Source organism: Callospermophilus lateralis, chromosome 10, assembly GCF_048772815.1.
Source record: "Callospermophilus lateralis isolate mCalLat2 chromosome 10, mCalLat2.hap1, whole genome shotgun sequence".
Classification (NCBI taxonomy): domain Eukaryota; kingdom Metazoa; phylum Chordata; class Mammalia; order Rodentia; family Sciuridae; genus Callospermophilus; species Callospermophilus lateralis.
The window spans coordinates 41,963,246-41,975,629 of NC_135314.1; the positions used below are offsets into that span (position 1 = coordinate 41,963,246).

Below are 12,384 nucleotides of genomic sequence, written 5' to 3' on the forward strand. Positions count from 1 at the left end.
GGTTCCCTCCCCTTGGATTCTCTAAAACGTTTGTGTGACATTGGAATAATATTCTCCTTGACTTTATAGCAGTTTGCCAAGGAAGTCATCTGGACATGAAATTCATTTTGTAAGATTTTTTTTATTACTGATGGCATTTCTGTAATGGTTATAGAACTTCTGCGGTTTTCTATTTTTCCTTGAGTCCATTTGGCAAGTTATATGTGTCTCCTGCTTCAGAATACTGTCATTCTCTTTTTTAGTGATGATACAATCTGCAGGGATAACTTTATGATCTCTCCTCATATGCATTTCTCCACCTTCTCTTTTTCCCTGATCAATCTCCCCAGAGGCTTGTCAGTTTTATTAGTTTTTTCAAAGAACTAACTTTGACAGTGTTGCTCCCCTTGTTTTTCTATTTCGTTAATTGTTCCTCTTCATTATGTCCTTCCTTCTACTTTATTTGGGTCTGTTTTACTGTTTGCTTGTTTTACCAGTTTCATCATAGAGATGTTTAGCTCGTTATGTTTCAATCTTTTTTTCTTTTCTAATATAGACTTTAAAGGCATTTTTTCCTTTGGTCTTTTACTCTGGCTTCATCCCTCAAGTTTCAAATGTTTTCATTGTCCTTCAGTTTAGAATATTATCTGAATTCCATTAAGATTTCTGTTTTGACTAACAGGTTAAGAAATTAATTTCCAAACATAAGAGAATTTTAAGTTTTATCCCTGTTATTCATTTCTAGCCTAACCCCATTGTTGTCAGAGAATATATTCTAAATGAAATTTATTGAGACAGCTTTATTTTTTTTTTCTTCTCTTTTTGGTGCTAGAGAGTGAACCCAAGGTCTGGAGAAAACAAAGCACAAGCCCCATCACTGAGTTGACCCCAAACCCAAGGCAAAGACAAACTTTGATGATCCAGGCCTCACTTCATTTTTGTAAATGTTCCATATGTAATTGACAAGTGTGTATATTTTCCAATATTTGGGGTGCACCATACTACATATATCCATTATGTCAAGTCTGATCATTCCTTTTTTAGAATAATATTCTTTTCTGTCCAGGAACTCTGATTACATTCTATCTTCACTTTCTTCCAAGAAAAATCAAGTTCTCCATAATTCTGATCTCTCTTTCTGTGCTCCAAAGTCATCATGTTGGCTGTCCAAGTGTAAGTTTCTAATGAGTAAACGATTTTATAGCTAGTTAATGGTTGGCACATTATTTTAACTTCTCAGACTGGGTATCCTCATTTGTAAGTGGGGATTATAGAATTTACACAGCATAAAAATATGATGTGTATAAGAATGTTATTATTTTCATTATAATTAATATATAACCCGCACAGTACGAATATCTATTGTCATGATTCCACTCATCTCTGTCTTATCAGGCTACCATTAATATACATTAAATACCACTGGTAGGTGAAATTCACTAAACCCTAATATCCATGTACCTTCTGTCAAAGAGCTTCATATATTCATTGATGGAAAAAAGGAAGAGATGCTATATCATTGAATAAATTACGACTTCAGATATTGTGGCCACATCTGAGCATTTTCAGACAATGACCCAATAAAGCAGTACCACAGGCACTAAGGTGGATGCCCACCAGAAGGAAAAGGAACTTCATTTTAAGACTACGTGTGAACAGTAACCCTTGCTGATCCCCTTCTGTGGGCAGACGCTGCATGAAGAGAGTTTAGCGAAGGCATCTCACTGAACCTCTCAAACACCCCTAACATAGACATTACTGTCCCTACTTCATAGATAGAGAAGTTGATGTTCAGGAGATTATGGAGATAGGGTGGAGATGTGCAAAACCAGTATATGCATCAGCATGTGTATAGCAGCAGGTGTCAGGACCTAAATGTCCACCAAAGTCACAACTCAATAAAAAAGAGTCAAAGCCAGAGTCTTCTCTGTGTCTCACCTGGGACCTGTTTCTTTCTCCACAGTGTTTCTCAGTCCCATTCTAGTCTCCCGTATCTACCACACACATTAAGTTATTACCCAGAGGGACAACTATTGCAGTGTGGATCTCGGTCTGTGACTAGATTCTATAGAGATAATGGGAGAGGGTCAGACAAGTGTTACCTGCACAGAATATTCCATTTTCTCCAGATATCACTATGGCTTTTACTGTATGGTCGGATATGGCTTTCTTTAGTCCCTCTTTTATTCCATTGAGTATAGTCAAACTAAAAGAAAAAAAAAAACACATGAAGCAAAAATTAATAATTAAAGTTCTACCATCTCAGAGTTTTTCCTTTCCTAATACTGAAACTTTAAACACATGCACATTGTATAAAAACCATAGAAAGTTACCATTAAAGCTCACTAATTTGTTCATCATACAATATTGTCTATTGTGAATTAAGCAGTGAGCTAATTATATGAGTCCCCTTGAAAAGTAATATTATTTTCTTGTACTCTGCTCTAATGTTAATCACTTAGAATCAGCACTAACCAATTTTAAAATATTATTCACTTACTATAGAAAAGTGCAAACATACAAACTGACACACATATACAACGATCACGTAAGATGCAGTAAGGTAAGTGCTACACTAAAGATACAAAGAAAGTGATGAGGAAGTTCGGAGGGGAGCAAATGACTTTCAATTTATCATACTGACAGAAAGAGAAGAAAAGTAACAAGAGAAGTGGTCCAGGAGATGTGGCAGGGGCTGCTGGTTACCTCAGATATCCATCCCTCCTTGCCTTCTTCAAATAATGAAAATGCCTACGTTTTAGTTGAATACATTGTAGCCCCCCAAAGACTACATTTTCCATCTTGCTTTAAAGTAAGTTCCACTCAAGGCCTTAAGTTCTTATCAATGAACCATATTTATGCAATTTTTGGGAAGAGTCTCTAAAGGACTGAATATACTTTCCTCCTTTTTTTTTCCCCTCTCTCTCTGTTCCTGCCAGGAATGCAGATGTGATAGATAGATGGGGAGCATCCATATTGGACCAACAGGTAAAGGCCATAAAATAAGACAACAGAGCAAAAGATAGATAGAATTGGGGTCATTGATGTTTGTGAAGCACCAATATCATTCTAAGACACCAGTGTGAGAGAAATTAATTTCTTCTTATTTAATTCATTTTTGAGTTTTCTGTTACTGATATTTAGTTCAATCCCAAATAATTAAGGAGGTAAAGGACAGAGAAAGATAGGGCATGTACAACAATAGATTTTTTTCAGTTTTCAGTATCTGAGGGAGTCATCCACAGAAGAGACAGTTAAAGCCAAGACTGTAAGAGTCCAGAAAATAAAAAGAAATTTGACCCATGGGCAGATTCTCTGGATTCGTCCTTGTTCAAGAAGGAGGAGAGGTTCAGTACAGTAATCCTGCACCAAAGACACCAAGTCATAAAGACCAATGGCCGGTAGATTTTCCTTGAACCAGGAGATTAACATGGAAAAGGAATAGTGAAAGAGGAAGACCTACAAAAACCAGTGAGTACTGTGCAATGGTTGTGTCTGAAATGTCCCCCCAAAGGCTCATGTATTGAAGGCTTGGTCCCCAACACAGCCATGTTCAGAGGTGGGGATTTGGGGAAGTGTTTGGATCATGCAAGCTCTAACCTCATTAATGGATGAATCCAGTAAGAGATTCACAGCTGGATGCAAAAACTGCATGAAGTGGGACCTAGTTGGAAGAGGTAGAATGAGCTGTAGAAGGGCATATCTCTTTCCCAGCCCCTTCCTTGCTTGTTTTCCACACTCTCTCTTTCTCTCCTGCCTACCTTTAAGGAACTGAGCACTTCATTCCTTCATCCCTTCCTGCCACAATTTTCTGCCCAGCCTCAGGCCCAAAGCAATGGAGCCACTTGACCAGGAACTGAATCCTCTAAGCCAATTAAATCTTTCCTCCTGTTGACTTATTGAGATTAGGTATTCTGTCACCCTGACAAAAAGTGGACCAACACAAACTGCTTAAAGGAAAAATTATAGAAGCAAACCATAATCAGTTCTGCCTTGAAATTCTCAGAATTGTGTACAGTTCTCTTGTGTAGAAGGTGAAAACAACCTGAAATAAGAAAAAAGAAATGGGGGGCGGGGAAACTCTATAAAAGCCCTATTGTTAAGATCAGCAATTATGAGTGAAAACCCATGTGGAATACAGTAGACACTTGCCCTTGTGTATGATAATTTCTTTTACGTACTTGCTTTTCACCTCTTAACCTAGAGGAAATCAAACAAAACCTTTTGCTTTTAACTGGTGAATTAGATGTCAAATATGATCATAAAACCAGATTCTGGACAATTACATAATATTGAAAAGTCCAAGGCCTATGTAAGCAGCCCTCCAATCTGTGGAAAGCTGGTTACAGGAACCACCCCTCTCCAACATGCCCAAATCACTGCTCAAGCCCCTTATGAAAAAGAGTGTCGTATTTGTCTATAACCTACCCACATACCATCTCTAGACAGCTTGTAATACTCAGTGAAAGGTAGATTCATGTAAACAGTTGTTAAATAGAATTGCTTAAGGAATTACAGGGGGAAAAATGATGCTACATGTTCATTAGGGAACCAACCACCATAGGCCTAACCACTTTTTCTATTCAAGGTTGGCAAAATGGCAGATGTGGGGCCTAGGGATACAGAGGGCTGGCTGTATTTCCTTCTGGGTAAAGGATGGCTATAAAATGAGCCAAAATCAGTTCAGTCAGTGCCACTGAGGACAGCAGTTTGTTTTTTCCTATTTCAAACAATCTTTCCAATTATTTATATTCTTGTTAATTGTAAATACCTCAAAAGTAGGGAAAAAAAGAAAAAGGAGCCAATCGTAACAGATAACTGCTTTACTAGATTCTGCAGACTGACAGGGTCCACAGCCTCCCAGCAAGGGAAAGGCCACAGGGTCTGAGGAGGTATTTTCCCCTTAACGCTGCAGGGGTTCCCCCACGGAGTGTGGGGGAAGAGGCTGACTGCAAGGCTTCAGCTTCTGTGACCACAGCAGGCCTCTGCTCTGGGGCAACTGGGGTTTTATTTAATGAAGATTCATCATCAAGTCTGTGGCTGTAACTAATTTTTTTTTCAAATAAAGAAACAGAAAACAGAATGTGTCAAACTATTTAACAAGTTTTCATATTTTTCATTTATCCATATGTACATCTGTATCTTCGGTTGTTATATAAAACATACAGTTTCTTTCTCTTTGTTTTAGGTTTTCAATTATTTTTACTTATCATATTTATTTAAAAAATATTTTTATTTGTTCTTATTAGTTATACATGATAGTAGAATTATTCTGACGTGTTATACATATATGGAGTATAACTTCTCATTCTTCTGGTTTACATGACGTAGAATGACATTGGTCATGTGATCATATATGCACAGGAGGATAATACTGTCCAATTTGTTCTATCTTTCCTATTCCCATTCCCTTTCCCTTCCCTTCATTCCCCTTTGTCTAATCCAAAGTACTTCTATTCTTCCCAACCTCCCCACCCCCGCATTGTGAATTAGCACCCACATATCAGAGAAAACATTTGACCTTTGGTTCTTTGGGATTGGCTTATTTTGCTTACCATAATATTCTCCAGTTCCATTCATTTACCGCCAAATGCCATAATTTTATTCTTGTTTATGGCTAAGTAATATTCTATTGTGTATATATGCCACATTTTTGTTATCTATTCATCTATTGAAGGGCACCTAGGTTGGCTCCATAGTTCAGTTATTGTGAATTAAGCTGCTATAAAAATCCATGTGGCTGAGTCACTGTCGTATGCTGATGTTAAGTCCTTTGGATTTAAACAGGAGAGTGAGATAACTGAGACAAATCATAGTTCCATTCTAAGTTTTCTGAGGAATCTCCATACTGTTTTCCAGAGTGGTTGTACCAATTTGCAGTCCCACCAACAATGTACGAGTGTACCTTTTTCCCCACCTCCTTGCCAACATTTATTGTTGCTTGTATTCTTGATAATTGCTGCTTTGACTAGAGTGAGATGAAATCTCAATGTAGTTTTGATTTGCATTTCTCTAATTGCTAGAAATGTTGAACATTTTTTCATATATTTGTTGACTGATCATATTTTCTCTTCTAAAACATACAGTTTCTTACATATGCACACAGTAAAAAAAAAAAAAAGGTGTGAAAGCCCTTATTCTGGAGAGAGGCCTAGTCATGAGTCATGTCCTACATTTATAAGGAAGGTTGATATTCTTCTGAATGGAAGGACACATGGCTGGCTAAACTAGCAGTGAAGTATTTAAACTATTTTCTTGGGGGGAAAAATAAATTTTTCAAATGAGAATTTCTTGAGCTAAACATGTAGCTCAGTGGTAGAGTTCTTGCTTAGTATGCATGAGACCTCATGTTCAATCCTCAGCACCCCAAAATTAAATAACAAATAAGAAGCTCTCAGTAAGCTAAGATAACAGAACTTCCTCCATAAAATGAGAAATAGGAAGAGGAAAAGGAAGGAAGGGAGGGGAAAAAACTGTATAAAGCCAAAACAAAACAAAACAAAAAACATGAAATCTCTTAAACAACAAATCTCTCTAAAGGCCATATGGTTAAGGCAGGCAACAACGAGTCAGAAATTACTAGGACTGTCCTTTCACCTAGTGGCTTTTCACCTCCTAGGAAATCAAACAAGACCTCTTGCTTTCAACTGGTTAATTAGAAATCAAATCTAATCATATAAACAATTTCTGCACCATTAACATAATACAGAGAAGTCCAAAAGGCATATGTAGCCAAATCTCAGTATCTATGGGGAACTGAATCCAAGACCACTCCACCCTCGGGAAACCAAAATCCTCATATTCTCGGGTACTTTATGAAAAATAGTGTAGTATATGCATATAAGCTACCTGCATCATTTCTAGATTACTTTTAATAACCAATAAAACATAAATGCTATGTAAACAGTTGCTATACCATGTTGATTTGAAAATGGTGACAGGTAAAAATATTCTAAAGGTTTACTAGAGATCCAATCATCCTGGACCTCTAACCACCTGTCTTATCCAGGGTTGGCTCAATGGCAGATGTGGAATCCAGGAATACAGAGTATTTCCTTCTGAGTAAGGGAGGGCTACCAAATGAGCCAAAATTAGCTCAGTCAGTGCCACTGTGGACAAGTGTCTGGTTTTTCCCATTTCAAACAACCTCTCCTTGTTTTATTTATTTGTTAATAGTGACAAAATCAGAAGTAGGAAAAAAAAGAAAAACATGAGGTACAAAAATCTTAAACAACAAATCTCTCTAAAGACCACATGGATGAAACAGATATGGCAAGGTAAAGGCCTCAGGGACTAAAGAAGTAAACAGAAAAAGCAAGAGTTTCTGCACCAAGGAATGTGCCAAGCAAGGAAGGGTGGCTTTGGTTTTAGGAAACTTGTTTCTGGGTGTACATTTTTATGTGTGTTTTTTTAGTTGCTATGTAAAATATAAGGTTTCTTACTATGTGGATTAGTTTTCTTAAATGTGTAAAGTCATTGCTCCAGGAAACAGGCCTAGTTGAGAGTCATGTCCTACATGTATTAAGAGGATGATGTTCATCTGAATAGAAGGGAAACATGGCTGGCTAAAGTAGCAATGAAGGATTTAAACGATTTGGAAAAAAAAAATTATTAAAATAAGAATCTCTCACTTACTGAGCTAGGATGTGGTAACTTCCCAAATATGATAATAGGAAGGGTAAATAAGGAAGGAAGGAATGAAAGAAAAGTATAAAGAAAAAAAAATCAAGACACTGTTAGACCTGCTGAACAAGCTGGGATCTAAAATTTCTGTGCTTTAGTATATGGGCAAAAACAATTTAAAACCAACAGCAGCAAACATCTGTGTAAGCGCTGTTGTTAAGATACAGGAGACACCTGCCCTCCTGTATGATAATTACCTTTCACCTAGTTACTTTTCACCTCTTAGCCTAGAGGAAAACAAACACTAATCTGTTGCTTTTGCCTGGTTAATTAGAAACCAAATTTCATCCTGAGCAACAGATTTGGGGCCATTACATAATAGTGAGCAGTCCAAAGCCACATGCATCTGTCTGTCCCTCAGTGTCTGTGGAGAATTGGTCCAGCAACCCCCACTGCTCCCTTAACATATCAAACTCCTCATATATGCTCAAGTCCCTTATATAAAATAGCAGAGTATCTGTACATAACCTAGGCTACATCACCATCTCTAGATTACTTATATGACCCCATAAAACAGAAATGTTATGTAAATAGTTGTTATAATTCATTGTTTAGGAAATGAATAATCTCTCTCCCTTTCTCTTTTTCATACACACACTCTATGTAGTCACTGGAGACCCAACCATCATGGAACTGAGTATATTTTCTTTCTTTTTTTTTTTAATATTTATTTTTTAGTTGTAGTTGATTGGACACAATACCTTTATTTTTTTATGTGATGCTGAGGATCGAAGCCAGGGCCTACCTTCGAAATCTCTACCACTGAGCCACAACCCCAGCCCCCTGAGTACATTTCCAATCTATGGTTAGCTGAATGGCAGATGTGGAACCCAGGGATACAGAGGGTTAACAGTATTTCCTTTGTGTTAGAGTCTGTAAACAAGTCTGGATGGCGCCTGGCAAAATGCCAGAGGGAGTGGTTTGTGAAGTAAGGCCAGGGAGTCATTAAGTGTGGAGATTTCTTATTGGTTGACTGCTGTATCTAGTTTATGCTAATTAAGATAAGCTGTGTGGAATGTATAAATACTGATCCTGTCCTACAATAAACGGCTCCTACTTCTGCTGTATCAATCTACACAAGTTGTTCATCACCCCCCGGTTAATTTGCTGCAGCCGGACTGCGCGGCACCTTTGGGGCAAAGGAAGGCTACAAAATGAGCCCAAATTAGCTTAATCAGTGCCACCTGAGGAGAAGAGACACCTTTTTCCCCATTCAACCAACCTCTCCTGTTTCATTATGCTCTTATTAATCAGGAAAAATTCAAAACCAGGAAAAAAAAAAGGAAAACAGCTACCTCTTTGTCAGCTTTACTAGATTCTGCTTACAGGAACCACAGCCTCCCAGCCAGATTAGGGGAAAACACTTCGTGGTGGCCTTTACCACTGCCAGGTGTAGAGGATGAAATCGGGGATGATGACATTCATGAGTATCTACCACAAGGCTTCAGTTTGTCATCATAGCAGGTCTTTGCTTTTTGTCAGTTTTATTTTTAATCAAAATTCATCAAATCAAGTTTGTGGCTTGTCCTCAGCATTTTTTCAAAGAAATAAATAAAAAGTAGAAGAAAAAATATATGATCCCAAACTCTGGAAAATGTTAAGAATAGGTTTGGGTTCAGGAAATTTTATTTTCAGTTATTCATGTGTATGTATCTTATTTTTTGTGTTTTTGCGTTTTGGCACCAGGATTGAACCCAAGGTTGCTTAACCACGGAGCCACATCCCCAGTCCTTTTTTCCTCTTATTTATTTATTTATTTTCGTTGTAGATGGACACAACATGTTTATTTTATTTTTTGTTTATTTATTCATTTATTTATTATGTAGTGCTAGGCAAGCACTCTACCACTGAGCTACAACCCAGCCCCTCCCCCAGCCCTTTTTTATATTTTATTTAAGACAGGGTCTCACTGAGTTGCTGAGGGCCTTGCTAAGTTGTTGAGGCTGGCTTTGAATTCACTATCCACCTGTCTCAGCCTCCCGAGCTGCTGGGATTATAAGTATCTTGAGCTGTTCTGTACATGAGGTTCTTACTATATGGGTGGCAATAAAATGACAATAACAAAAATGTATGAAAGCCATTCTGGAGGACAAGCCTAGTATTCAGGCATGTCCTGCACTGATGAAGAGGATTGACACTCATGAGAATGGAATGAAACCTGGCTGGCTAAAGTAGCAAGGCAGGATTTAAACTGACATAAAAGAAAAAGAATTATTCCAATAAGGATCTCTCAGTGAGCCTGAAAGAGAAAACTTCCTACATGAAATGAGAAATGGGAATGGGAAAGGAAGTGAAGGTATAAAGTTTAAAACAAACAAACAAACAGAACTGTTAAAGTTGGTGAACATAGGCATGTATACCCTAACTAAAATAAAAGAGAAAGACAAATGGTAAAGGGCAGGGAAGGATTTAGTCCCAAGTGGAGTTAATCTTGATAAAGTAGAAGTGAATCCTAAGCATCAGGGCTGCTGATAAGGACTTGCAACAGGCCTTCTCACTATCAGGAATTAAGTCAGTTAACATGTGTTAAGTGCCAGTTTAAAACTTACATCTCATTTAATCCTCACAATGTTGATTGATTGGTTGATTGATACTGGGGATTGAACCCAGGAGTGCTCTACCACTGAGCTGAATCCCCACCCACTTTTTATTTTGAGACAGGGTCTCACTAAGCTGCCCAAGCTGGCCTCAAACTTGAGATCCTAGAATTATAGATGTGCATACTACTCCTGGCTCCATACAACATTATGAATTAAGTGCTTACATTATTCCTGGATTGGGGGTGAGGCTAGCAGGCTAAATACCAAAAAATATCAAGCAATTTCCAGAAAATATTATATTTGGAGGTATTATACTATGAAACCTTTTTTCCTAAATTCTGGATGGAAATAGTTGCCCAATATGAGCAGAAGCTCCAGTAGCAGCAGAATCTCAATATCTAATAATCCAATCAGTATACAGTCCAAAGGGATATGGAATCATATTACTTACATGTTTCTTTGTCAAAACAGATATAATGGGTATTTTGCATTTTTTTTTTCTGGGAATGGCAAGCAGGCATTTTTGTGATTTAATTTTTCTTTTTTGTATTATTAAATCCTATTATTCACATTATAATAAGTGCAATATTAAAACTAAGGCTAAGAATCAAATACAATGACAGTAGGATAAAAAAGAAAAAAAAAAAAAACTCAGTTAAAATTAACAGCTGTCTTTCCATCTCTATTTGCTCCAGCAGTGTGTGATGAGAATTTTCACTAAAGACCTATCTATGCTTTATATATTCTCTGTAAGTTATAATTTCTGCTTATCTGATTCTGAGGATGGGTGGCTTTTTCCAGCCTAAATGTTGAACTATATCATAGATATGGAAGAACTACACCAAGTGAACTTCATTCATTTTCATAAAGGCAGCGCTGATTTCACTTCTCAAACTAATACCCCAGGGGACTGGGGATATGACTCGGTTGGTAGAGTGCTTGCCTCTATTCACAAGGCCCTGGGTTCAAACCCCAGCACCACCAAAAACAAAAAATAAAAGTAATGCTCAAAGTGCATTTGTCTTTCTCAGAAAGAACCTCAGGATAAAATAAAAGATTAGCTTTCTCAGTTTTTCAAAACATGCTCCTTGGGCCTTACTGTGACATGGATACTCCGTGGAAGCTCTCCGGCCCTGAGGTTTAAAACAGATCAGGAGAAATAATTTAGGCTTTCTGGGCCAGAGACAAATCCCTTTTACTCACCGTGTTGGCATTCACTGGGACCTGCTTTATTTTATTTATCTTTTAATTTTTTAGTGTTGCTGGGGATGAAACGAGGGTCTCACGCATGCTAGGCAAGGCTGTACCACGGAACAACGCCCTCGGCCCCTTACTCTCTCTTTCAGAAATGGACAGCCACTTTCTGTAGGACACCTGCAGCTTTTACTACTCCCTGTAAGGGCAGCCAGCCTGCGCTCCCAACAGGGGGAGTGCAGCTGGATCAAGGTCCTGCTCTGCACTAACTCAAGTCCTTTGGAACTGAAAGTTTGAGAAGAAGCTGCAAGCAAGCAGAAGGGTTCAGCCCGCAGTGGGCAAGGAGAGATTCAGCCCACGCCCAGCTCCACCGCTCAGTAGCCTCACTCAGCCTCGGTTTCCTGACCAGTCAAGAGGGGTCGAGAGTTTTCACGAAGATTAACCCGCTAATCAGGACAAAAAGACTCTGGCATATACTCTGGGTCCAGATGTCAGTGTCCTTCTCAGTTTCAACCAGCAGGGAGAGTCAAAGGTGGCAGAGCCCAAAGATCAGCAATGCCCTGCTGTCCCCGCGCTGCGCGCAGAGGGGACGAAGCCTGTTACCTGATCGCGTTGACCGGCGGGTTTCGGAGGCGGATCAGCGCCAGGGAGTGGGGCAGCCGCAAGTACTCAGCCATTTTCCTCTGTCGCCAAAGTTGCCTGTAGTTCCGGCCACAGATCACAGCCGCTTTTCCCTGCGCGCTGGGCCAGCCTTAAGAGGAGGGCCGCGTGCGCTGGACCAATGCGAGCCTGGCGCCGCCTCCCGCTGCCCCACCGCTGTCTGTGGCACGCGACCCACCTCCCTTCTGGGCTCCTTCTGCTCAGGACCTGCCCCCATGCTCAGGCGATGTTGGCAGCCTAGTCCTTTTCATTCCCTCCTATCCTGTTCTCACCCCAGAGCTGTGCACAGATGACCAATGTGGCTAGTGGAACTGCCTTTTTGCTTTGC

At 39.1% G+C, this 12,384-nt stretch overlaps 1 protein-coding gene across 1 annotated transcript in view; it reads right to left on the reverse strand.

Moving 5' to 3' along the window:
- LOC143408050 (peroxisomal bifunctional enzyme) overlaps nucleotides 1–12,136 on the reverse strand; it is a 34,350-nt gene extending 22,214 nt beyond the window's left edge. Inside the window, exons 1-2 of the mRNA XM_076867324.1 lie at nucleotides 12,000–12,136; nucleotides 2,082–2,185 (exon numbers count right to left, since the gene is read on the reverse strand). Of these exons, the coding sequence (XP_076723439.1) occupies nucleotides 2,082–2,185; nucleotides 12,000–12,073 (178 nt within the window). The 5' untranslated portion in view covers nucleotides 12,074–12,136. The remainder of the gene's footprint in view (nucleotides 1–2,081; nucleotides 2,186–11,999) is intronic.
- Nucleotides 12,137–12,384: the final 248 nt, after the last annotated feature.